Source organism: Vombatus ursinus, unplaced genomic scaffold (assembly GCF_900497805.2).
Source record: "Vombatus ursinus unplaced genomic scaffold, bare-nosed wombat genome assembly UNPS02014777.1, whole genome shotgun sequence".
NCBI lineage: Eukaryota > Metazoa > Chordata > Mammalia > Diprotodontia > Vombatidae > Vombatus > Vombatus ursinus.
This window is the reverse complement of record NW_020954555.1, coordinates 1513471-1540881: the sequence shown is the minus strand read 5'-3', so window position 1 is coordinate 1540881 and position 27411 is coordinate 1513471. Positions and strand designations below refer to the sequence as shown.

The 27411-nt window shown below is 45.4% G+C and overlaps 1 protein-coding gene across 1 annotated transcript; it reads right to left on the bottom strand.

The window, feature by feature from the left end:
- On the bottom strand, positions 1 to 26490 carry LIN28A (lin-28 homolog A). The gene is made up of 4 exons (XM_027864820.1): positions 26460 to 26490; positions 25743 to 25930; positions 2682 to 2866; positions 1 to 214 (listed from the first exon to the last, which is right to left on the bottom strand). Exons 1-4 carry the CDS (start codon positions 26488 to 26490, stop codon positions 1 to 3), a joined length of 618 nt encoding a protein of 205 aa, XP_027720621.1.
- Positions 26491 to 27411: the final 921 nt, after the last annotated feature.

Genomic DNA, 27411 nt, shown 5'->3' with positions numbered 1-27411 from the left:
TCAATCTTGAGCTTCGGGGAGTAGGGCCGGATTGTGGATCTCTTCCTCTTCCCGGAAGTAAGCCGGTTTCCCCTGTGAACTGGGAGACTGCTGAGCCTTCAGGGGGCACGAAGCCACCATGTGACTGATGCTCTGGCAGAAATGGCATTTCTTGGGCTGGGGTGGCAGCTTGCACTCCTTGGCATGATGATCCAGCCCTCCACAGTTGTAGCACCTGTGAGGTGGGAAAGGAGAGGTCGCACACCTGGACAGCTATAGATTTGCATACTCTAGCATAACATGGGCCCTTAAGCCAAAGGACCCCACAGAGCAGCTACTTCCTAACAAAACAGGCCTTGCACCAAGATACACAAAAAACACTAATCTTCTGGAACCTGAGAGCATTTGGGCTTTTGTCCTCTCCAATAAATCTTCATTTTCTTGCTCTTTAACATTGAGTCAAATCTGCTGGAGAAGCAGAACCATGGTGTTAAACACCCTCCAATTTATCTAGCACATGCAGCCAGATCTACCTTCACCTCTCAGCCTCAGTTTCTTCATTTGTAAAGTAGAAATAACAATAGTACTGAGCCCCTAGGATTGTGGTGAGGATCAGAGGAATAACATGTAAAACCCTTTACAAACTTTAAAGGACTAGGTAAATGCCAGTCACTATTATCATTATAATAGCTAGCATTTATATATTGCTTCTTTAGCAAAGCACTTGAAAATATTATCTCATTTGATCCTCACAATAACTCTGGAAGGGAGGTGCTGTTATCATCTCCATGTTAGGGATGAGAAAACTGAGGTAAACACATTAAGTGACTTGCCTAGGGTCACACAGTTAGTGAATGTGTGAGGCAGGATTTGAACTTGGGTCTTCCCAACTCCAGGCCAGCTATCTGTTTACTGTGCCATCTAGTTGCTGCATCATTATTATTGATTAAAATCATTTAAGGGTAGATCAACACTCTCCCTTCAAAAATCTCCAGCACTTTTCTATTACCTATCTAATTATACTTAAACTCCTGGCATTTAAGACCTTCTATATAATCTGTCCCCAACCTTTGTTTCCAGCTTTATTTTCCTCTTACATACCTTGTGCTTCAGTTCAACTTTTCTGCCAGCACATCCTGGGGTCTATGATTTTCCACCCACCCCAAGGTTATTGTTACATACTTGGAATGCTGTCTGTACCTGCCTGCTGAAATCATCCCCATCCTTTAAAGCCTCCCTCCCTCCAATGCTATTTTCATGAAGCTTTCCCTGATCTCAATTGAAAGACAGAAAATATTAGATTTGGAGTGAGAAGATATGGGTTTGATGCCCAACTCTGCTATTTGCCATGTGTTTAACATGGGACAAATAACCATTCCTCTCTGGGGCTCAGTTTCCTCATTTGCAAAATGAAGTTGGAAAAGATCAAGGGTTCTTCATCTCTTTAGTGCCATGATCCTCAACCTCACTCCCACCCTCCACCCCAGTCTGGTGAAACCTGTAGAGCCCTTCTCAGAATAATGTTTTTAAGTAAAAATACATAGAATTATAAAGGAGACAAAATGTAATGAAATAGTTATATAAAATACTTTGTTTAAAAACTCTTTTGGACCCCAAATTAAGAAGCCTTGTGCATAGACGATTGGTAAACGATTCCATGAAGAACTGTCTGTGGCATTGAGCAAACTACTTTTGACTCTGTGATTATTCAAATCAAGAGAGTGGGCTCAATTATTAGCTTGGGCTATGATTATCAATTCTAGTTTGGGAGAAGAAGGTTCCCCAGTGGGATTCATTGTTACATGTCCCTCATTAGCCTAGAAGAAACCATATCACTACTTAGCACCTCCAAATCTTAAAAGATCATCTCTTCCAATACCCTCTCTTAACAGATAAAGAAACCGAGATCCAGAGTAGGGAAGTCACTTGCCCAAGGTCATGGAATTAGTGGTTCCATGGGCTCAGGCTTTTCCTGGGTGGAGGTGAGGGGTGTATGTGGATAATACAGACCAAATTCAACCCCAAATCTGCCCAATAAGGATCCCGACTAGAATCAGACTGCTAGAGCTGATATAGATCTCAAAAGATCATTTAACATATAGAAACTGAGCCTGAAAGAGGTAAAGGTCACATAGCTGGTCAGTTGCAAAGTGGACTTCAACCTAGATCTTCTAACCCTAAGTCAATTCTTTTGACTGCCATCTCTAGGGTAAGTGCCCTCCCCACTTATTCCTATCATCAATCCCCCTTTCCTTCCCCTCCCCCATAACACTTTTCTTTCCTTCTTTCTACCTCTCCTCAATAGAAATGTGGATTGCCTAAACCACAGGATGTTGAGGTTGATAATCTGAGTATGGGAGACATAGAGATTCCCTATTCTAGAGCAAACTTCTCTATAAGCATTGTGAGCCCCGAACTCCTCATCATAGGTTAGGATGGGATCGGGGACTGTATTCAAAGGTTCTTTCTGCCACCCACCTCCCATGGGAGGGGGCAATGGGATAGGTGTCAGATCTCTAGCTCAGGAATCAGGGAAAGAGGGTCTCTCCAAACCCTTAGAAAAGTAAGAAACAACCCTCAGGAGGATCTGGGGAGAAAGGAGCCATTAGAGACCAAAAGGGCCTTTGCCAGACTCCAGTACCAGATCTAAATGTGCCCCTCACAGCCTTGCCCAGCTCTGTCTGCCCTCCCCATCATCATACCTGTCTCCTTTGCTTCTTCGTTTCTGTAGCGTTTTCCCCTTGGGCCGTCTCTCACTCCCAAGGCAGAACACCCCGCCAGGCCCTGTCACCCGGATTGATTCGAGGCCCTTTGCTGACTTCTTAAAGGTGAACTCCACAGCCTCCCCTTCCTTCAGGCTTCGGAAACCTTCCATATGCAGCTTACTCTGAGGGATGGGAAGACATTGACAGCTTTAGATAGTCTGTACCATGACCTTTGTATCTCCAGCACCTAGGACAGTGCTTTGCCTAGTAGAGACACTGATTTATAACTGTTTGTTAAAGGAAGGAATTTATCCAGGCAAGAAGATTAGAGAGAGTGTGGGACAGTAGGAATTCACCTCTGTTCCTAATGGAATTGGTGGGTGGGTGGGTGTTGTAGAAGCTTCTGGATGTACCTGGGGAATAGACCAGCTCCTTTGGGACAGAGCTGCAGGTACTGCAGATACTAACAATGCAAGGATCATATATATTATGGATAGACACCATGGATGTATTACATTCCAGAAATAACATGCTTTCCCACTCCTTGACATGAAACCAATGTTTTTTTAGCACCAGCATTCTTCTGGTGATGCTATTATGTATGATTCCGAATCACAGAAGACCACAGTAGCCAAAGAATCACAATTATAGGTGACCCAAAGACCAATGGAGGAGTATCTGGCATGGGGGAGGGGGGCAATGGAAAGCATTATTCAAGATAATCAGCAGAAAAGAACTCATTAAAATGGGATGATGGGAAAAGCCACCCCCATGTCATGTCATGTGTCAAAGGTAGGACTTGAACCCAGTTCTTTCTGGGGCTCAGAGTGAGAGACAACAAGCCTAGAAACCCAACTGATTGGAAAGACTCAGAGGAAGTCCTCCGGAAAGGTTTATCTCTGCACCACGGGACAGAGAAGGCCTCTACACCCAATAGATGACAAGTGTGAAAGCAGGGTGATCAAAGTTATTTCCAGTGGATAGACCACTGGGTCTGGAGTCAGAAAGACCCTGAGTTCAAATCCAGCCCCAGATGCTCACTAGAACCTGGACAAGTCACTTAACCTCTGCCTGCCTCAGTTTCCTCACCAGCATAATGGGGATAATAAGAGTACCTAGCTCCCAGGATTGTTGTGAGGATCAAATGATCTGATAATGGTAAATGCTTATCACAGCACCTGACATATAGTAAGAACCATATAAATGTTAGTTATTATGTGTGTGTATGTCTTTTTTTTTTTTTTTTTTTTTAGCCAGACTTGTGACTTCATCAGTATAGGGAACTCCAGGTCAGAAATTACATCTACCAACGCAAATCATCAGTTGGTTGGCAACTTAAGAGTCTTAGAGAACTGGCTCTGGTACAGAAGTTAAATGACTTGCCTAGGGTCACACAATCACTTTGTGTGAGAGGCCATACTGGAACCCAGGTCTCCTGTCTCCAAGGACAATTCAATAAGAACTCTGTTATGCTGCATCTACTGTATATGTGTGTGCTTATGTGCACAGGAGCACAATAGGCTGATGGGGTTGGTATTGGCCCTGAGATTTCATTGGTCTAAGGAAATCCAGATGAGTTAAGTTTCTTTTACCAATGCAGAGCAGTAGTTTCTCTGCAACTAGAGGATTGGCTGGAACACTGAGAGGTGAAAAAAAATTTGTCGAGGGTCACAAGCAGGGAAATCACAGGAAATCTTACGGCTAATATAAAAGAAAAAGTGCTAGAGCTGCAGTGAGGAAAAACTGAGTTCAAATGCCACCTCTGATGCTTATTGGTTATGTGACCTCTCAGCCTCTGTTTCTTCATTTGTAAAATGGGCATAAGAATACCTATCTCACAGCGTTGCTGTGAGCCCCCATTTTCAAACTTAAAAAACCTTTAAAACCTATCAGTGTCAGTTATCTCAGGAGCATCCAGGGGCCAGATGAGCACTCTGTGAAGAATAAAGCCAGTCCCTCTGGAATGGAGCTGGATTTAGAACCTCGTGAATTGTTCTCTCCTTCCTCTAGAGAACCTGGAGTTTGAATCTCCCCCTAGACACTTGTTACCTACGTAACTTTGATAAGTCACTTCCTCTCCCTGGGTCACAGTTTCCTCATCTGTAAAATGAGAATTGAACGAGATGACCTCCATGGAACCTTCTGTCTCAAAATCTTCCCATCAGCTTCCGGCCACAAACCACAACTCGTGGTTACAGTTACAAAATCACCCGGAGATACTCTTTCTGCAGATAGCAGCTGACCTCCTACTTGTCACAAAATACCTACTTCACACACGTGGGGATGCATGGAACAGCTCACGAGTCACATGCCCCATCCCACCCTCCCAGTTACATAGATGTTCACAAGATACGTCCTGGCTATCTGCTCACATGAAGTACCCCTTCACCTTGTGAGGAGATCTAGAGGCAATAACACTGGACTTAATCCTCAGTCATCTTCTGTGGTTCCCAATTGCCTACAGGGTAAAGTCTGTAACCTGGAATTCAAGGCCCTCCATAATCTGGTTCCAACTTACTGTACATTACCCAGAATTCACCTTTTCCCAGTTGCATGCATTTAGACCATCTCTGTCCTTCCCTTACTTCGTCCTCTCCTACCCCCCACTCTCCAATTTGACTGGTTGAAATCCTCTTCCTTGGAGGCCCAGATCAGGTTTGACTTCTTCCTAGGAGCCTTTTCTTTTCTTTCTTTCTTTCTTTTTTTTTTGGTGGGGGGCGGGGAAGAAGCAATCGGAGTTAAGTGACTTGCCCAAAGTCACACAGCTAGGAAGTGTCTGAGGCTAGATTTGAATTCAGGTCCTCCTGACTCCAGGTCTGGTGCTCTATTTACTCCAACACCTACCTGCCCCAAGGAGCCTTTTCTAACCTTTCTCCAAGAATATTATCTTCTTTCTCAGTGTTCATAGAGATGACTCAGGTTTTTTATCAACTATTGTATTGACCTGAATTTTAGTCCAAGCTATCTTAACCAACCAGTTGATTCTGGGAAAATTCCTCTCAGTGTTTCAGCCTCAATTTCATCTGTAAAATGGGGCTGGCTACTCCATCTTAGAAAACTGATGGGAAAAGTACTATCTGTGCACTTTAAACTGCTAAAGAAAATGTGAACTTCTATCTACTATCTGTTTTCTTTTTTTTGCTCCCTTGACTGGAGAGTCAGGCCCTAGGGCAATACCATTGGGAGGGGTGAGGGAGGCTGAGACCCCCAGTCTAGAGAAGTCCCTCAGGGTTTAGGTCCTAACAGGGGTGGGGAACTTTTGGCCTCAAGGTCACATGTGGCCCTCTAGGTCCTCAAGTGCAGCCCTTTGATTGAATCCAAACTTCACAGAACAAATCCCCTTAATAAAAGGATTGGTTCTGTAAATCTCGGACTTAGTCAAAAGGCTGCACCCAAGGATGTAGAAGGCCACATGTGGCCTCGAGGCCGAAGGTTCCCCACCCCTGGCACTTTAGAAGATTGGAGAAGACACTGAATTCACTGTATATATATATAGGTATGTATGTATGCATACATATAAATACCTTTATATATACATAGATATATAAATACATATATATGGGGTCATGAAGAGTCAGAGATGACTGAAATTACTGAACAACAAAATATATGTATATGTATGTGTGTGTGTGTATACACACATACCCACACACACACATACCCACATGGTATGGATGGATAGATGGATGGGCAGATGGAGGAAGGGAGGGAGGGATGGATGGATGGATAGGATGAACTAGGGAAGCCCAGAGCCCTCATTCTAATTCCCCTGCAGTTCCCCTCACCCCAACTATACATTTGGACACCCAGGAATTAACTTGGTCTTCTTCAAGTTTCTTTCCCTTTTGATATTCTGCCCTACCCCACTGCTTAGTGTGTTAATTGAAGTTTTTCCTTTGAGCCCCTTCCCTAGAGATTGTGGTTGAGTTGCCTGGGGATGGGAAAAAGCCCCATTCATTATCCTCAGCTCTTGTTCTCTTCTAGTCCCTCCCCCCCCCCCCACCCCCGAGTCTTTTGTCTCCTCCTCGCTGCAGAATGCCCAGGTTCCTTCTGCCAGGCCTGGGCCCCTGTTCTGTAGCTCACACATACTTTTTGCCTCATGTCTTCCTTAGGAAAACAGTAGTAGGACAAAACAGAATCAAACACAAGATGGCCACACCAGAGCCCTGAGACGGTATCTTGACTCTTCTGCCCTCCTTCTGATCCCCCACCTTGGGCCTCTCTTAGCCCTTTCTCTTTGAATCTGCTTTCTAGCTTAAGTTTACCTCCCGTCCCAGCTAATATCCTGGTTTCAGGTCTAGTCCTTTGCTCCAAGGGAAAAATAGTTGTACGCTTCTACTTTGTCAATCAATCAGTTAAGCATTTATTATTATATACTTATGGCCCCAGGGTTAGCATAGTACCTGGCACACTGTGGGCACTTAATACAGTTGTGGATAAATACTTAAAGACTGATTTTATGATTTCCTCTTTCTAGGCCTCAGTTCCTTCCCCTGCAAAAAGAGGTTGGATCATATGTTCCCTCAGGCCTCTTCCAGCCCTAACATTCCAGGATTCTCTCCACTCCGCATCTTTTCCTCAGTCCAGCCTCTTTCCCATCCCTTAGCCTCTGAGTGCCTTTTCTCAACCAAAAGAGGACAGATGAGAAAAACAAAGCCCTGTGTCTGGACAAGGGATTTCTCCATTTGGGGGAATCATGAACTCTCACCACAAAAAATCTTCTAGAGACTGCTAGGTGGCAAAATGCATAGAGTGCTCGGCCTGGAGTCAGAAAGACCTAAGTTCAAATCTGGTCTCAGACACTACCTGCGTGACCCTGGGCAAGTCACTTACTCTCTGTCTGCTTCGAGTTACGTTATCTGTAAAAATGGGGATAATGGTATCATTCAACTGCTAGGGTTGTTGTGAGGCTCAAGTAAGATAAAGCATTTTGAAGATATTGTAGTGCTATAGAAATGCTAGATATTATTCTAGCCCTAATATCTTACATCCTCAGGGCCTTTCTATGATCTCACAGCATTTTGTCTGTACTTCCCCTGTATTTATCACGCTTCTATTGGGCATTGGGGTTATTTGCATTTTTATCTTTTATCCCTTTCCCCATTAAACTTAATACTAACTGTGTGGCCCTGGGCATGTTTCTTAACCTCTTCTTGCCTTAGTTTCCTCATCTGTAAAATGGAGATAATAGCACCTAACTCTCAGGGTTGTTGTGAGGATTAAATGAGATAATATTGTAAGGTGCTTAGTCCTTGGCACATGGTAGGTGCTATAAAAGTTAGCTATTATTATTATTCTAGAAATGGAATTACAGACTCCTTTAAAAATTTGGAACTGAAGGGATTTGCTCAAGGTAACCCAAGGGCAAATGAAAACCCAAATGATGTTGACGGTACTTCCAGTCAGCCTGGAACTCAGGAAAACTTGGGTTCAAGGGCCTTCTCTCAACTTGGGAAAGGGAAAGGGAGTAAGCATTTACATAGCACCTACTGTACAACAGGCCTGTGCCATGCCCTTGGGTGACTCACAAACTTTCAACGATCTAGATGACTCTCTAACCTAAGACTGTAAGTTGCAGAGAAGGGCCCAGGAGCCTTCCCAGACCCTTATAATTCCAGTGCCTTCTTTCTGTTAATCATTTCTTATTTATCCTGTATATATCTTGTTTGTAGGGACAGTTAGGTGGTGCCATAGGGCACAGAGCCCCAGGTCTGGAGTCAGGAAGACTCATCTTCCTGAGTTCAAATCCAGTCTCAGACACTTACTAGCTGTGTGACCCTGGGCAAGTCACTAACCCTGATTGTCTCAGTTTCCTTATCTGTCAAATGAGATGGAGAAGGAAATGGCAAACCACTCCAGTATCTCTATCAAGAAAACTCCAAGGTCATGGAGTTGGACACAACTGAACAAGAGTTTGTATATATTTGTTTGCATGTCATTGCCTCCTACCCCCCCCTTTAGGTTGTAAGCTCCTTGAAGACAGGGGCTGTCTTTTGCCTCTTTTTGTATCCAGTGCTTAGCACAGTACCTGGCACATAGTAGGTGCTTAATAAATGCTTATTGACTTTACTGAGAAGATGCCCACCTGAATGGGCAGTGCAAGTTTCCTATCAGGGAGATCCTTGTTCCAATGAAATCACAGGTCCAATCCCTATTCTCTATCTCTCTAATCCCAGAGGTAGGTGGGTGACAGTGTTGACAACACCTATGCACCACCCATTAATAGTGACTCTCATTTCTATAGGACTTTCAGCATTTTCCTCACACCTGCCAGGTGAGGTGAAACCCTAGAAGTATTAGCATTTCCATTTTACAAAAGATAATTGAAGCCTAGGGAGTTACAGTGACTTGATCTGTTAAGTGTAAGCTTCATGAGGGCAGGGACCATATCTTACTTATCTTTTACACCACACACCCATCCTAGAACCCAGAAAAGAGGCAGACTGCAGGTACCAATACATCTCTGAACATTTCAAAATCCCAGGTCTGGGCTAAAGCCACTTAGTCCTCTCCACCTTCTAAAATTTCTCTTGATCCATTTCTGCTCCCAGCTCACTACCTTCCTTCCTCTTTCCTCCCACATTGTCTCCAGTCATCCTGATCTATATCTGGCCGCTGGACCCAGATGACTCTGGAGGAGATAGTGAGGCTGGTGACTTTGCATAGCCCTCCCTCACTGTAATCCAATTCACTTGCATGTCATGGCATCACCTTCCTGATGTCATGGTCCTCTTTGAGAATGAAAGACAAACAACAACACATGTCATTTATTTTTCTTTCTAAAACAGGGGTTTCCAGTCTTTTTTGGGCTCCATAACCCTTGGTCTTCAATAAACCTTTTGATATCTCCTATTCAACATGAAATGAAATAAAAGCTAGAATTTATCATGTATAGGCACATAAGAAATAAAATGAAGAGATTCACTATTTCAATTGGAGAAGTTATTTATTTACCCACTATTTCCTGTGCCCCTTTGATAAGTTTCTTATACCCCCTTGGGGCATGCATACATCAGTTTGGAAACCCTTGATAAATCATGGCCCTCATTTTTTTTTTTTCATTTTGCAAAGCCACCTCCAAGCAGACCATGTCTACCTATGTGAGTAGGAAGGGGTCCCATATATCCCCTTTCTGGCTCTAACCACCTTCCTAGTTAGGACCACTCCATCCTAAAACTTCCAACTCTAAACAGAATCAATTAAGTATTTATATGGGACCAAGGATTTTGTGGGAATACAAAAAAACATGGCCCTTGCTCCGAAGTAGCTTACTCTCCAATTAAAAAGACAAATGAGAAGCCTGGGTTTTGTCTATCTTGGTCAGTGAATCTCTCTGGACCTCAGTTTCCTCAGCTGTAAAATGAAGTAATTAGATTAAGTGACTTTAAAAGGTGCCTAATTACCAGTTCAAATATTTGGTTGTCTAAGGTTCTTGTTCCCATCATTAACATTTTGGGCTGAAGTCTCTTTTCCTTTGACATTCTCTTCACACATTCTAGATTTTAATAGCCCTTCCTTTCTCTAACAGAATAAAGTCCCTTCTAACTCTGACAACTCACATTAACATGATTTAAATTTTTTTTTTTAAAACCATGGGCTGGATGAAAATTCAGAAACTAGAAACTCTTGTTAATCAGTAGTTATTATCTACCATCACTGCCCTAGGCTTTGAGCTGAACAGAGAGAGAGAATGGTGGTCTCCAGGGTTCCCTCCTCCACCAACCCCCCCTTCCCAAAACACACATATTTTGAATTCCTCCGTTATCAGATAGGTAATCAGCACATCCCCAAAGCCAGCCTTCTAACCCCTGCATTTGAAAGGAAGGGGCCCAGAATTCCTCCCCAATACCTCCTCCCCCAGCCACACACAAAGCAAGACATTCCCAAGCTGGGCCCTGCCTATCTTTCCTTCTCAACCCCCCCCCACTCCTCACCCCCAAAAAAGAAAAGGCATGGGGGGGAGGGGCATAGGACTGAGCTTCTCTCCATAGGGCCAAGCCAGGAAAACAAAGAGCAGACGCTGGTTGGTCCCAGTGGCGAGATTCCAGAAGTTGCAGAGGTGGCAACCCTCCCCCACACTCCTCTAGCATCTGAAATCTCCCTTTCCTCATCTTTCCCTTGCATTCTCTGAAGTCCGACTAGACATAGCTGCTGACCAACTCCCCATCCCCCCTTACTCTCTAGACTCACATGAAATGAGGGACACACACATAGTTTATTATCCTCCCCAATAAGCTTCTGGCTGGCAACAGCTGCAATACATCCAAAGTGGACAGGCTGGACAGGATGCCCCATCTCCAAGGGCTTCCCCTAGTTCCCCTTTTACTAGTCAGGGCAAGGGATTGGGGTGGGGGGGAGAGGAAGCTGGTTTCAGACTCATCCTGCCTCCTACCTGAGTAAAGTCCCAACTTTTAACTATTTGGGAGGAGAGAAGCTTTGATGGAATAAAAATATCACGTGTGCTTTATCAGTGTTTTTTTTTTTCATTGATATATGCCATTTCACATTTGAGGAAGGGGGAGCTAAAGTGCCTGACTCTCTTCAGCCCAGCTGGGTCAAGTGTTCTGAAGGACCATCCCTGGGGGCATTCAGAGCTCACAGTGGCAGGGACATTCAAATGCCACCTCTTCCAGGAAACCTACCCCGATCCCACTTTGCAATCCTCAAAGCACTTGGTTTGATGCCTCTTTTCAAGCCAAGTCCTTGCTTGCTGACCCCAGGTTCTTTGCCAGCGGAATACAAGCTATGGCAGGGAAATCCTAGCTGAAAAGCCTTGGATCACCAGCCCAGTGATGTCTGATGCCATATCCTAGATAAGTCTGGACAAGCTCAGGACCAGGTCCATCTGCTGTGGGGTTGATGGGATTTTTCAGCCACAATAGAGGGGCTTGAGAGTTGACCCACAAATCCTGAAAGTACTAAAGTACAATTATCTGTGTTTATTTCTCATCCCCTCATCCACCTAGTAGAGGGTGTATGTATGTGTGAGTGTGTGTGTGAGAGAGAAGAGAGAGAGACTGACTGACCGACAGACCAAGACTTAAGACTTAGCTAAACTTTGACTCTACCCAAGGACCTACCACAATGCTTTGAAAGAAGGTGGTTAATGAATGCTTTTTGAATGGAAAATGTTTGTTGAATGGAAAGGCCAGGGCAGAAGTGCTCCAGTAAGAAGGGACATGATTTTCAAACAATGGACCCCTCCCTATACTCTTCGCTCTCTGTCTCTCTCTGTCCCTGTCACTCTATCTTTTTCTCCCCCTTCCTCTGTCTTTCTGTCTGTCTCTCTCTCTCTCTCACATCCCCCAACCTGGGCCCTAAGCTGGAATCTTTAGGGAAGGAGAAGACAATTGGCAAATTACCCCACCCTAGCTCCTAGGGAATTTCTGAGACCCCAAACAAGGTTCATTAGGGATGATACTGAGCTCAGAATAATAAGAATTCACATTTTCATACCCTCTTCCCTTATACCCACCCCTTAAAGTACATCTTATAGTTGTTACTGTTCCCATGAGAAACCCAAAGCTCAGAAGTTAAGTGACTTGCCCATCCACAGTCATAAGAGAATAGTTGCTATTAAATATCTCCCTCACCCCACTCTGCTCCCCATCTTTAAGGTTTGCAAATTCCTTTCTATATACTTGATATGTGTGTGTGTGTGTGTGTGTGTGTGTGTGTGTGTGTGTGTGTGTGTATATTCTCATTTGATTCTTTGAGGTAAACACTACAGGTATTATTGTCTCCATTTTCTAGGTGAGAAAACTGAGGCAGAGATTAAGTGACTTGGCTCAGGGCACACCCAGAAAGGACCTGAGTCAGGACGCCAGCCGGGTACTCCTGCCTCCTATTCAGTACATTCTACCCCTGAGGCAGCTTTTCTTATTTCAAGTGCTTCAGTCAGGCCGACTTTTCATGACCCCATTTGGGGTTTTCTTGGCAAAGATGCTGGAGTGGTTTACTATTTCCTTCTCCAGCTCATTCTACAGATGAGGAAACTGAGGCAAGTAAGGTTAAGTGACTTGCTTAGGGTCATACAGTTAGTGTCTGAATCCAAATTTGAACTCAAATCTTCCAGAGTCCTGCCCTGGGGCAGCTAGGTGGTACAGTAGATGAGAGTGTTGTATTTGGAGTCAGGATGACCTGAGTTCAAATGTAACCTCAGACACTTACTAGCTATGTGACCCTACTAGGCAAGTTACCTAAAAACAAACTCTCTCTGCCTCAGTTTCCCCATTTACAAAATAAGGTTCGACTTTATGACCTCTTTGGTCCCTCCCAGCTCTAAAACCTCTGTTTGGCTTTTAATTAGAGCCCTCCAGTCTTACCTCCTTCACATATTCCTCTATCCAGTGACACAGGCTTCTTTGCTGTTCCTCATGGAAAACGCTATCTTCTCTTCTCACTCAAAGGCATTTTCACTGGCTATCCTCCATTCCTGAAACTCTTTCCATCCTAATCTCTGCCTGTAAACTTCCCTTAAGTCTCAGCTGAAATCCCACCTTATGCAAGAAGCCTTTCTCGATCTCTGTCAATTATGTCCAATTTGGCCTGTATATGTCTTGTTTGTATGTAGTTCTTTGCGTGATGTCTCCTCCACTAGACTCGGGGTTTCTTGAACTGTTTTTGGTTTTTTTTGCTTTCTTTGTATATCTAGTGACTGCCATATACCAAGCACTTAATAAAATATTAGCTGAGTGGCTATGAATGACCATAGGTAGCCAACACCCTGAACTCCTCTGGATCCCCCCCTGAACAGAGGGGGATGTTAGAAAGAGCTCACATTTCCACTGAGCCAAAGTACTTTCTTTAACAACCCCTCAGCTAGGTAGAAAATTCATATTTCTCCAGCATGTTAAAGACCTATATGAGGCAGATGTTTTATTAGACATATTTTACAAGTGTAGAAGCGGCTGAGCCTCGTACCCAAGACTTCTGACTGCCATTTTTCCACTAAGCAGTGTCGCCTTTTCCTGTTCCAAGACAAGTCTGAAGAAATATAGAAGTGGAAAGGAAGAGCAAGAAATCCCAGCCTTACCTATCTACCCTCCTTGTTGATTTGACTTAACCAGCAGGTGGCGCTGCTGGAATGTCTAAGGAACCCACTGCCTCTTGGTTTTCAGTAAAACTTCCAATATTCCCAATTTATTTGAAAGGAAATAAATTCTATTGTCTGTCATGAATATGTACATGAGGAAAAAGCCACTAACCTTCTACAATAAGAAAGGACATGAATCTTAGAATTTACCATGCATATGCACATGTGAAATAAACCAGATTAATCAATTACAATAGGATAACAGTTATCTACCACAACCCCAGGATGATCTTCTCATGCCCCTAGGCTGAAAACCCTAACTAGAATGGAAAGCCATGGAAAATAGAAAGTAACGGCTACCTTTTTGCAGCATCGAAATAGATGCCTATCAATTAAGGAATGCATAAAAATTCTTTGATATATAGCCTGTTGGTCCAGGAGCAGGAGAGGTACATGGAAAAATGTAGGTGATGTAAAACAAAAGACATCAAATGTTCTCTTCCCCCCACCCCCACTTCCACCCCACCAAGAAATTAATAGCTTCTAAGGAGATCCTATATGGCGGGAGCAGAGACAGGAGAATCTAGGTTTAAGTGTACATACAGTAGAGAAGGGGACCAGTTATCTTCAGCACACACCCACTCCCCACAGCTTGCAATTCAGGCAGGTTCTCTTGGTCAGTGTTCTACTCTCCCTTATCTAGAGGCTAGTAGACAACCCTTCAAAGGGACTTAGGATCACAGATATAGGTAGAGCCAGAAGAGATTTTGCAGATGAGAAAGCTGAAGCCCAGGGAGGTTGTGATTTATTCATGGTCACACAGTAGTAAGCAGTCTAGAAGGGATTTAAACACAAGTCCTTTGTCTCCAGAGCCAGCACTCTGTCCACCACACCACACCGCAACTCTGGGAGGCAATGAATGATATATAACTGAAAGAAAAGTGCCCTAGGAGTCAAGAATCCTGGCTTCGAGTTTCTCTACCAGCAGGGTGACTCTGGACAGTTCAGTCTCCCTCTCTGAGCCTCAGTTTCCTATGCAACAAAAGCAACAAACATTTATTAAGCATCTCATGTGTGCTGGTGAGATAGAAAGTTGAAATAATACAGGGACTCTAACTTCTTGGAAATCAATCTAGTATACTGTGGTGGGCTTTATATAATTCCCTCTCCAATTCGTAACATCCTATGATTCTGTCAACACTATATGGTATGACTTGTCTGAATTACCCCATATTTTAGATAGCCTACCACAATGAAAATAAGAGTAATTCAGTTCCATTACTCAAACCAGGGTAGTGGAGGTGAAAGTGAAAGCTGAGAGAGAGAGAAAGAGAGAGAGAGGGAGGGAGAGAGAGAGATTCTGGGGTGACAGCACCTTTACTAGCATAGCTGATTCAGTGGTGACTAGAGGCTCCCCCTTCCTTCACTTAATTAAAAGGATTGTACTCCCAATGTGACCTTTTTACCTTACTAATTGGTTCCCTCTTTGGATACTCTCATTAGTCTCATGCTGATCTCAATGGAGGGAACCCAGTCTTACTATTCTCATCCCACCCCTCCATTCCAGGAGGTAGAGGACAAGCCAATCCCCATACCAGATTAATTCAGCAAACATTTACTAAGTACTTAACTAGGTTCTGGGGAATACAAAGACTTTAAAAAAGGGAGGGGGGAAATAGCTTACATTCCACTATCTCAGGAGATAATTTCAGGCTCCTTTGCAACCTCTCTTCTCTTCCCCCCTCTCCTAAACCCCAGTATTTCAAATCACTTAATGAAACATACCTTTCCAGGGAAGAATTGACCTTCTGGAATATTGGAATGAAAAAGCATATAACCAAGTCAACCTTTCTACTGTGTGTGTGGCCACCCACCACATCTGAGTTGCAAAGGTCTTTGGTGTCAACCACCAGGCTGCCTTAGACTCTTCTCCCTAGAAGTGGCCTCATGTTTAGAATTCATAGCTGAACTAAAACCAAACTCTCCTACCTTACTCAAGGAGCTTACACACTCATATCGGCCCTGCCCTCCCGACTTTTAACCCATGACCATTTATTCAAACATAACACAGCCCTGCTATAGGCAGAGTACTGGGGGAGATACAGAGATGAAGGGAGAGACAAGGACTTTGTACTGGGGGTGGAAATAAGAGTTAGAGACATAGAAACTGGAGCCAGAGCTTAGAGATCCTCTCATCTAACCTCTACATTTTAAAAAGCAGAAAACTGAAGCCCAGAGAAAGGGTGTGACTTGTCCAAGGTCACAGTGCTAGCAAGTAGCAGAAAGGGGGTTCAAACGTGTCTTCTGACATCAAGTCCATTAAACCACAAACTACAGAACACATCTGTTTGTTGTGTCATTTAGAAAAGCAAGATCTGTGGGATTTTAGAGTTGGAAAGGACATTAAATCCCATAGGATTTAATTCTTTGATATCAGATCATCTAGTCTAATCCCCTCATTTTACAAAGGAGGAAACAGTAGAAGTAACTTGCCCGAGGTCACATGGGGTACAATGAAAGCTGATGGCAGCACAGGGAGCATTCTTGACCAAACAAGGGATGGAAGGTCACAAGAGATAAAATTAGATAATTTTGCTTGCAGAAAATTGAAAAGCTTTCCCACAAACAAAACCAATGCAACTAGGATAAGAAAGAAAGCTGTCCATTGGGGTGAAAATCTTTGCATCAGGTGTCCAAAATTTATAGGGAATTGACATGAATATATAAAACAAAGGATGTGACAGGCCATCTTCCAAAATATTGTCAACTATTAACAACCATGTGAAAGATTGCTCCAAATTACTACTACTAAAAGATGAACTTATGATGATAGCTCTCACTGAGGTTTTACCTCAAACCTAGAAAACTGGCAAAGATGACAAAAAATGCTAATAGTCAAGTGTTTGAGTGACTATAAAAGGACAAACACATATTTAATAAAATGTTGACGGAGCTGTGAAGTACGTCAACCATTCTGGAAAACAATTTTGGAAAAAGTGACTAAAATGTCCCTATCCTTTGACCCAGGGATGCCACTGCTTGGAATATGTCCCAGACTGGTTTAAAACAGATAGGTCCCATATACAACAATGTATTTATAGTAATATTATTTGTAGTAGCAGAGAACTGGGAAATGGTTAAATGAATTATAGTATGCAAATATAGTGGAATATTATTATACTGTAATAAATGACAAATATAGACAAAACATGAGCGGAGTGAAATAAGCAGATGCAAAAAACCAATTATACAGATGACTACAATGATGTAAACAGAAGCAACCACCACCACTACCACCACCACCACCACCACAACAGCAAAATCTCAGAACCTTGGGCAATTATAATGACCAATCATGGCCCTAGAAGAAACGAGCTAATGTCCTTCCCTCCCTCCCTCCCTTTGCTGAGGTGATTGTACATACTGTCAGATTTGGTTGATAGATTGGTTAATTTCGATGACTTTCCTTTTTCTCCCCTCTCCTCTCTTTTTTAATCATTATAACAAGGTAGATGTATCTAAAGTGGGAGCGCTGGAGGTGGGAAGATCTGAGCTCAAATCCAACCTTGGACATTTACCAGCTCTGTGACCCTGGGTAAGCCACTTAACCTCTGCTTCAGTTTCTCCAACTGTAAAATGGGGCAACCCTACATCGCTGGGTTGTTGTGAGATCAGATGCAGTAATATTTGTCAGATGCTTAGCACAGTGCCTGGCACACAGTAGGAGCTTAATATGAAACGTTTTTTAAAAAGGAAACTTGGAGGAGTTAGTAGCAGAGTTGGAACTAGAATCAGGTACTCCAGATTTTAGTTAGGCATTTTACCTCTGTAGGCTCAGGTTCCTAATTTGTAAATGAGGTTAGACTTAATGTCCTCCGAGGCTCCCTTCGGGCTCTAAATCTGCTGTTCTACAGACCCAAGTCTGACAGCCAGGTCAGAGCCCTTCCTAGTGTGGTAGAAGACCTCCTAGGGCAGACCTTACCTGGAGGACTTCAGAGGAGAGCAAAAGGCTGCTAGTGTACTCCCAAGAAAGGCTGTCCCAATCAATGTTTGGCAATTTCATTAAGATATCATAACCCAGATTTGTGCCACGTGTGTCCCTTTTTTAGGGATCAAAGTCAACTGCTCCCATTCCCTCTCTGTTCTAGGAATGCAGCTTCGATGATTAACCTCCAGACTTTAAGACGGATCCGTCCTTGCTGACCTCCACCAAGTCCTACTGCAGGCCCCTAGGAAATCACCCATTTCTCACTGATAGAGGAAAAAGACACAAGGAGAGAGACCCAGGCCCCAGCTCTGTGGGCATCACGGTTCTCTGTCTACATTCATACCACTATTTGGTGACTGATCTGCTTCAAGACCCTCAATCTGCTATATCCCATCCAACTCTTGGGCAGAAGAGGCCAGGCACTCAAGTTCGCTTTCTCTGATCTGGGAGCCCCAGGACAACCAAGGCGCCACTTGGTACCTCCTCTCCACCTACACCCACTACACTGTTAAGTCGGGCAACCCAACCACCTTTGCCCACTTAGAACACTTTCCTCAGAATCAACTGTTGCCTGTAATTCATTTCTCCGAATTTCCTGAGCATTCGTTAATGATGTTAGCCAGCTGAGGTACATCTGTCAACCTACTGCTAGATCATTCCAGAAAGAAATGGAGATCCTTGGATGGCGAGTGATATATGCCCCAGAATATTCTGCAACTCATTGGCACAATTGGTGCTAGAATTCTGGTTGTCAGCATTTTTCTGCTGCACTAATTTGTTTTTTTGGTTTTTTTTTTTTGATACCTGGGCAGCAAAGCCACTTCATCAACATAATATTTATAGGGGGTATCCCAAAAATCTGAGCGTAGCTTTAAGTTATTAAGTCTTAAAGCTGCACTGAAACTTCTGGGACAGCCTGTACAAAGCCTTTAAGGTTTGCAAAAACACTTTCTTCATAGCAACACAGTACTATATCATTCTCCCATTTTACATATCAGGAAACTGAAGCTCAATGAGATGTAATTTGAACAGGGTGACACAGCCAGGAAGTGGCAAGAGTCCAGGACTCACACCCAGATCCTTCTGACTCTCAGTCCAGTGCTCTTTCTCCTACAACCAGCTTGCCACCCTCTCTGGATGGAAATATCCTCCATCCCTCCATGCAGAGACCAGCACGTCCCTCCTCTGAATTCAGCTTTCTGGGCTGAGGAGTGTAGGTGGGAATGGATGAGAGGGGTAGGGGCACAGGTTCCATCAGTTACAAACCATGGAGGACATTGGCATCTCCTGTCTCAAAAGGCTGTCACAAGTAAAACATTTCATAAATCATAAACTATGAAGCACCATAGAAATGAGGGGGATGGTGATTATCAAAGTAGCTGACATCCATATAGCATTTATCTTGTTTGATCTTAACTTGGGAGATAGATGGGACAGGTGTGATGATGACATAATACCTTATCAAAGAATCATAGATTTAGAGCAGGAAGGGACCTGGAGAGGTCATTGAATATTTTGTGGATGAGAAACTGAGGCACAGAAAAGTCAAGTGACTTGCCCAGGGTCACATAGCTAGTGTTTGAGGCAGCAAGTCTTCCTGACTCCAAGTCCATCAATCTGTCCTCTGCACCTTATCCCTACTAAGGTTATCTACCTACCATCTACTCTGTGTTATTGTATCTACCTATTTGTACATGTTTTCATCATCATTAGAATGCAAGTTCCTTGAGAGGAGGGATTATTTTTTGCCTTTTCCTTTGTATCGCTAGTGATTAGAACAGGCCTTTTACACACAGTAAGAGCTTAATAAATGCTGGCTGATTGATTGCCATCAGACTTAGTGTGGGGTAGGGCCCTTACCCAAAAACTGAACCTCAAGGATAAGAGATGGAAACTCTTGAAATCCACCATGAACCAGAGAAATGGTTTTACAGCTTCCCTGCTCCAGTTGTTTCAATAGAGGTGGACCAGGGAGGGATAAGGGTTGCCCTGTTTTACTCCCAGAAAGAAGGTCCCAAGCTATTCCCACCTCTTCTCAACCCCCTAAATCACATTTTCATGGTGCTTTAGACACGCTTTCCTCACAACCCAGCTTAAGGCAGGCAGTACAAGAATTATCGTCCCTTTTTACAGATGAGGACAACTGAGGTTTGAACAGAAGTACCTTCAGGCTAAGAATCAGGCAGCCCTGGGACTCAGATTTTGACTCTGTGACTCCATCTTTGTGTGACCTCAAGCAAATCACTTTCCCTTCCTGAACCTTAGTTTCTTCATCCATAAAATGAGGGGAAAGGTTTTGGTCTCCTGTCTTGAGTGGTAGATGGATCGATCACTTGTCAAGGTGTTAGAGGAGGGACTCTTCCTTGGGGTGGATGGCCATTGGAAACCCTTCCAACTTTAAAATCTGTGACCCTATCTTCTAGATGGCTGCTAAGGTCTCTTCATGGCTCTAAAGCCTGGGCTCTTTCTACTACCCCAAACAGCCTTTCAGGGAAGGTCTTTCTTAGATCCTTTTTCCAGCACAAGGTATTTGCTATTGGGAGCAGATTGGTTTGGGAAAATGGGAGGGAAATAACAGTGGACTTCTCCACTTAATGGGCAACAAGAGACAAGGGCTTGGAAGGAGGGACAGTTTTTCATTATCAAGGGGAGAACTTGGCCAATTGGAAGAGAAAGGAGACTAATTAAGATGCAAATAAGTACCATCCCCATCCCTATTAGGACCAGACAGGGAAATTAGCCTGGAAAGTAAGAAGGCTAGAGGGGTACCAGCTGGGGTGGGGCAGAACAAAGGGTTCACCCCCACACACAGGCAGATAGGCAAAGAGGACTACCATAGCTAGTAACAGTGCCAAAGAAATGCTATCCCACCCCCAGGAAAATGTAAGCTTTTCGAGATACTTTCTGTCTTGATTTTCTTAGGGTCCATGCCTACAGAGCTTTGTACATAGTAGGGACTTAATGAATGCTTACTGAATTCATTTGAAGGAAGAAGAGTAACAGAGGGTTCTAAATCTAGGGTTCCTGAGGCTATTTTTAAATATTTTGATAACTATATTTCTATAAAATTGGTTTGCTTTGCAACTCTATTTTATTATATGTTTAAAAAAATCCTTCTGAAAAGGGGTCTATAGACTTCACCCAACTTCACAAAGGGTCCTGGACACAGGAAAGGCTGAGAACCAGTTATGGAGGTTAGAAACTATAAAAGTGGAACACAATATACTAAATTGGATTTATTTTTTATGTGTTGGTTAATTTCACCAAGCTGCTTTTTATTTCTTTTTAATTCTTTGTTATAAAGATGCTTGTCTGGGATAGGGGAAAGGAGGATTATATTGAGAAATAAAAGTGATGAAAAAACCCCCCAAAAATTCAATAAAATTTTAAATTAAGAAAATTAAGGGTCAAGGGGAAAGTAAAAAAAAAAATCAATTGTGGGGAGAGGAAAGGGGCAAGGACAGTGGTTTGTTAGCAGGAGCTGGAAAAGAGAGCTGATAAATTAGTTTTTTTCCTTCTTCCCCTTTCCTCAGAAAAGGGAACTCCTAGTTCACTGCCCCCCTTCCAGATGCTACCTCTTGGGGTTCCCCACAAACATATACTTCCTTGTCTCCTAACTACAGGCCTTGGGTGATGCTCCCCCATACCATGCCCCTTAGAAAAGGTGACATAAATTCCAGAGAATTATTCCCTCCTCAGGCCATTAAAAATCAGCTTTGGGGAAATCCCAGATTCTTGGAATTAGGGTATTATAATTCAATTCAACAAATACTTATTAGGCATCTACTATATTCTGTGCAAGACACTTTGAGAACACAGTGAAAACATCTAACTGGTTTCTGCATGCCTGTAAGTAACACATTCTACTGGAGAGCAGACAGTTCAACACATACACAAACTGGGTACAAAGATCACTAAAGAGGGAAATACAAAACAGCTGACAAGAGCCACCAATTGAGAACCAGAGAAGACTTCCATTTGAATGCAGCTGTTTGCCAGATAACAGCTATGGGACTCCAAAGGGAGTGAGCTCTTTCCTCTCTGGGCTTTGTTTCCCCTGTCCATCAGTCAACATGCATTTACTAAGATCTTACTTTGTGCCAGGCACTATATTAAATGGGATACAAAGAAAAATGAAATTCAGAGCCCTGCCCTCAAGGAACTCACAGTCTAATGGGGGAGACCATATTCAAGCATGTATACCAGGTACATGGAAGGAGATCTTAGAAGTGATCAGGTGATCTCAGAGGAAAGGCACTGGGAGGACAAAACAGGGAATGGAAAGGGGGAACTAGGAAAGATCTTCTGCACAACCCTTACACTAACCCAGTCTACCAAGAGAATGATAAAGTAGTTGGACTAAATGATCCCGGAGGTCCATTCAGTCAATCAGCAAGCATTTATTACATGCTAAATGGGTGCCAGGCACACAAAGTAAATAGAAAAATATGCAAAAAAAGTAAATAGAAGGTAATTTTGGAGGGGAGGCAATAGCAATAGCAGATAGAAAGACCAAGAAAGGACTTCTTGGGTAGTTGTAGGTAGGTGGTGCCACTGGAGCTTTGAAGGAGGCTAGGAAGTCTAAGAAGAGAGGAGGGGAGGGAGTGCATTGCAGGTATGGGGGACAGCCAGTTCAAAGGCCTGGAGTTGGGTGGGTATGGAATGTGACTGGCCAGATTAGAAGCCAGGTTGTAAAGGGCTTTAAATGCCAAACAGAGCCATTCATATTTGATCTTAGATGTAATTGGGAGCTACTTGGAGCTCATTCAACAAGGCTAAATCCTATGATCCCATAGCCTCCCTTCTACCTAATTCTTGCAGAAAAAAAAAGACAAAACTTTTTCAATCATTTAACCATAAGTGCAGGTACCCTCCCTCCATTCATCAATCCTTCACAAGGCTAAAAACTCTAAGAGAGGGGGGGGCTCAGTCTTAGACAGAGACAGAGAGCTTGCTTAAGACTATGGGAGATGCAGAGAAGCCTTATTTCTGCACACACCACCTTTTCCAAAGACTCTCAGGTGGACTACTTGGGAATTCTGGAGCCCAGAGGACAAAGAGATCTTACAGCTTCCTTTTCCCTCCCAACCAGTAGGATCTTGCCCAGTCACTCTCAGGGCCCTAAAGGCAGGGTGTGTAGCCATTAGTTGTTCCTGACTAGGTCAATCATCTAATGTATGGCATGGTAAAAATGTACATCTTGAGGGTGGTGCTTGAGAAATAACGCTGGACTAGGACTTTTGACTTTGGGCAAATCACTTCACTTCTAGAGGGTGTTAAGACTGGATGACCTCTCCATTCAAGCTTTTCTATGTTCTTGTATCTCCGTCACCTAGAACAGTCTCTTGATAAATGTATAATTGTTCCAAGATCCCTCCCAACTCTGACTTCCTATGTTCTAAAACCTCATTCAGCCTTAATATCATTTGATTCTATGATGGTGAGATTCTAAGATTATAGGGTTAACAGCCCACCAATACTGTTTAGTTGGAGTCAGCTGGAGTGGGTTCTGGTCTCTGGACACAGAGCCCCACCTGCGCCCCCAAACCTAACTCTTCCCCTAAGGAATGATTGAAGGAGAGGTAGAAAATCAATGCAAAAGTCCAAGAATTCAAGAGGGAAACCACTTTATTCCCTCCCTGGTTCAGTAGCCTTGGGGAAGGGGCGGGGCAGGAGTTGAGTTTAACTGACTCCTTCATTTCAGTCTCGAAAAGTTGGGGAAGCTGCCCAGTTAGTCTCCAGTCCTACAGAGATTTTAATCTCTTTGTGATCAGATAAAGGGGAGGGGGGGGGAGCATTGCCTCCCTGCTGGGGAGGGCCATTCAAAGCTGGTTCCTGTAATAAAGTGATTTAATAGATCTAAAGAGGCCAATTCCCTTCTTTCTCCCACAATTACTTCCTGTGGGTTATTCACATATGTAAATGAGGCAGGAAGGGGGGCAAGGGAGAAACTTTTAAACTAGACGTCTGGTTGGGAAGGGGGGTGTATGGCGGTGGGCTGGGGACTAATAATTACTCTGAAATCACCATCTACCAAAGTCGCCCTAAGCCTCCACAGACCCTCGCCTTTTCTCCCCACCTCATTATTCCCCCCTTCCCCTAAGTCACTGCTCTCCAAATTCTTCTGCTCCCCTAACCACTGGTCTCCACATCTCTCCCCAGATCATTGTTCTTTTGGGTTCCCTCTCCTCAGTCACAACTGGCCTCCCTATCCCTTGTAATGGCTTTTAGGGATACAGTCTGCCATGACCCTTCATTATCCTTGCAACCTCCTCCCCTTCTAAGACTGGCCCTCCCCTTTCCAGGTGCATTCCTGTCCATCTTTTTAAGCACAATTCAAATATCATCTATGATGACTGGCTTAGATCTAGAGTGCTTCTGGAATGCATTCTGACACAAAACCATCCAGGCTGTGAATGCATCTTATCCCTCACAGTGGACTTTAAGAAGCTTGAGTGCTCTTCTTTAGCATCTAGCCCAACGCTTGAAGTGGGAACCAAGTGCTAGCCAAGTGCATCGAAGAAACTGAAAAGGGATATGAAATAATCAGATCTGCAGGACTTTAGTTATCTCCCCCCCACACACACATTCACAGTCCTTCTCCTGGTACCCTGGCTGTTTGTGATTGCCAGCTAAATCCACTCTCTCTTTCAGTCTTTTCCTCCCCCAAATAGTCCCGAACTCCACCCCACCTTGGGCTCCAATTCAATCCCTTTCATTTCTCCCCCCCCCCAAACCAAAGGCCCTAGAGAACAGAGCTCAATCCTTCGAAAGCAACCCCTAAATCTTTGGGCCTGTTAGGGTGGTAGTGATAGGGGAGGGAAGAGAACACCCTAAGGGTGAACCCAGAACTAAGGTCTAGGTTGCACCCCTTTCACCTGCCCTTTTCATCCTGGGGTACTTCCTCCCAAACAGGGGATAAGGAACCCAGGATGGGACAACTTAGCTTTAGCAGAGAATGAAAGATCTCTACATTCCCTATCCCTGGAGGGAGGGAGGGAAGCTGCAGACAGACTAGCCAAATCAGGGGTAGGCGGATGAGCGAGAGAGTGGGGGGAAGTCCAGGAGCCCAGGCCCCTTCTGTTTGTGTCCTGGAATGTTAGGGCAGCAATTTGAGAGCCGTCTGGGGCCATAAATGCCAAGTCTGGAAGAATAGATCCAGAGCCTAGACTGCCCTCCTCCCCCTAGCCCCGCGGAGCTGGGGTGACACTGAATTTCACCCCCACCGAGCTGAGTTGCTTGCTTTCACTGAGAACTTGGGGTTGCTCCTGCCTGTAAAAACAGCCCTAGCCCCTGGCTCTTGGCGTCAGTCTCTTTCTTGGTCAGTTCCACATGCAAGAGGCATCTGAGTCACTGAGTTTGGTGGGTTGGGGGTGTGTGTGCGCAGAGGTTCTACTGGGAGGGGGGAAAGGGGAGGGAGAGAAGAGTGGACATAATCAGGATGAAGTCCCCTTTCCCCTCTCTGCCCTCCCTTGTTCCAAATCACGAGGTTTACCATTTCCACAGCTCTAGTGGATGGCACCTAGGGAGTGGGAAATCCAGCGGCTTTAAGTCCCTGGTTCACCCAGAAGCATTCCCTCTCTGCCAAGTCCAATGAAACACTAGTGGACAAATCCGATTGCCTAGTGGTGTTTCCCCTAGCGCCGCCAACCCTCCCCCCCAAGTCTTTCGACCTGCTAGCTCACTGTTCACCACCACCACCTCCCACCAGGCGGGACAAAACCACCTCAGTTCCTGCCACATGGGGTCACCTCCCTGGCCTCTGCCCCCCAAGGGGAAGAGGTACAACGGACACGTGGTGAGCCGTAGGGAAAAGGGAAGCTACCGAGGGGTCCAAGCTGTAGGGAAGGGATGAGAGGGGATTAATTTGGGGGCTCACACCACGTCCACTGGAGGACCACTTTTGGGGCGAAGCATGAGCAATAGGGAGATTCTTAGAGGAGTGGGTGCAAAATCGGAGGTCTCTCCCTTTGGCCCCGCGGTGAAGGGGGGCAGCGGCACGGCGACAGAGAAGGGGCATCAGGACACCTCTCACCTGGTGCACAAAGACGTCCACAGGCGGGTCGAGCGCTACGCCCGCGCGGGCGGTCATGGACAGGAAACCGAAGCCCATGCGCACATTAAACCACTTACAGATGCCGGCGCCGTGGAGCGGCTGCGGCTCCTCGCCAGCCCGGGCCGCGTCCCCGGTAGCCGCCTCCTCCGCTGCTTTTGCACAGCCACCTGGGTGGGGGAAAGGGCCACATCAAAAGCTCACCTCAGCCCCAGAGCCCGCGCCCCACCTCCCCCTGGAACCTGGACCCTTCTAGCCGGCGCGTGGGAATCCAGGGGTCTGGGGCTTCCAGCCCGCGAGATGGGAGAGCTAAAGATCTGATCCGAACCATCTGCCCCTCTCCCTCTTTCCCTCCCACCGAGCGCAGCAAGTCACTAAAATCCTAGATGGCCCCCGAAAGTTTCCTCGTCCTTCCACAACTCTGAGCTGTCTCCGCTCTTTCTCCGGACCGGCGAACCGGCAAATGTCCTGGCTCGCTTGGGGATGGATGCCCCTCCTCCCCCCCCGCTTGCCCCCGCCCCTGCCGGGAAGCGGCAGCTCCGGAGCGCGTGCTGCCCGGACGCCTGGGTTCCTGGGGCCGAGGTGGGGCCGCACTAGGCTGGGTGGCCTCCAGACCCCACGGGGTGCCCTGTCCTACCTCCCTCCCCCGGCACAAAGATGGTCCCATCCTTGCCCAAGTTCCCAATAGCGAGACCAAACCTGCGAACTGCTGGTTGGACACAGAGCCCATGGTGGTCGGCTCAGCACCCGCGGCCCCGGGCCCCTGGTCGGGTGGCTGCAGGCCCCAGAAAAAACGTCCGAAGGCAAAGGAGGGATCCGGGAGGAGGCCGCTACATCTCCACCGGCACAAAGGCGGTGGGAGGGCCCACGGCTTTTCAAAGGCTCCCAAATTCTAAAAGACAATAACCCCCCGCGGGCAGCCCCCTCCTCTCCTCTTCCCTCCCCTCCCCCACCCCCAGCTCTGCTCTGTCCTGCTCTCTCTCGGTCCCTCCCCCCCACCCCATGCCTCGGGCCTCTGACACCTCTGAGCTCTCCTAGCTCTGCACCTGGAGGGCCACTGGACAAACCTCTGGCCAAGGGGACCCCCTTTTATGACCCCCCCAGAAATATTGAGAAACCTTGAATTTGGGGTCATTTCCGTTTATAGGATCAATAGGGGCCCTTAGAGAAGAGGAGACAGTTTGAAGGGGGAGGGTCTCTTGGGGGGTCTTCCCAGGGTCCCCCCTTTCCCAAGTCACGTGACTACATCCTCCCCTCTCATCTCCCCGCGAGGATAATTACACATTCCTGAGAGTTGGGGGAGGGAGGTGTGAGTCGGAAAGCGTCGGCCAATCAGGGACACAAACCACCTGTCAAGGGAGAAATGGATGAGCCCTCCCCCTCCCCCCCACTGAGCTTCCCTTCCCCCTCCCCCTCCCCTCCGGCCCCTGGGCTGACCAGTCTGTTTGGCGCTGACCCACAGTCCTCCCTCCACCCCCCACCCAAGTTCCCTGCCCCGTCTCTGAAAGGGATGTGGGAGAGGGAGGGGAAGGAAGACTGCATACATTGCCTTCTAACTCAGCGCCTAGTGACTTGCTTTTTGCCTGCCCGTTTCTGAGTGTGATGGTTCATTCAATAAAATTCAGATCTAACACGTGTGTTTCTCTGAGAG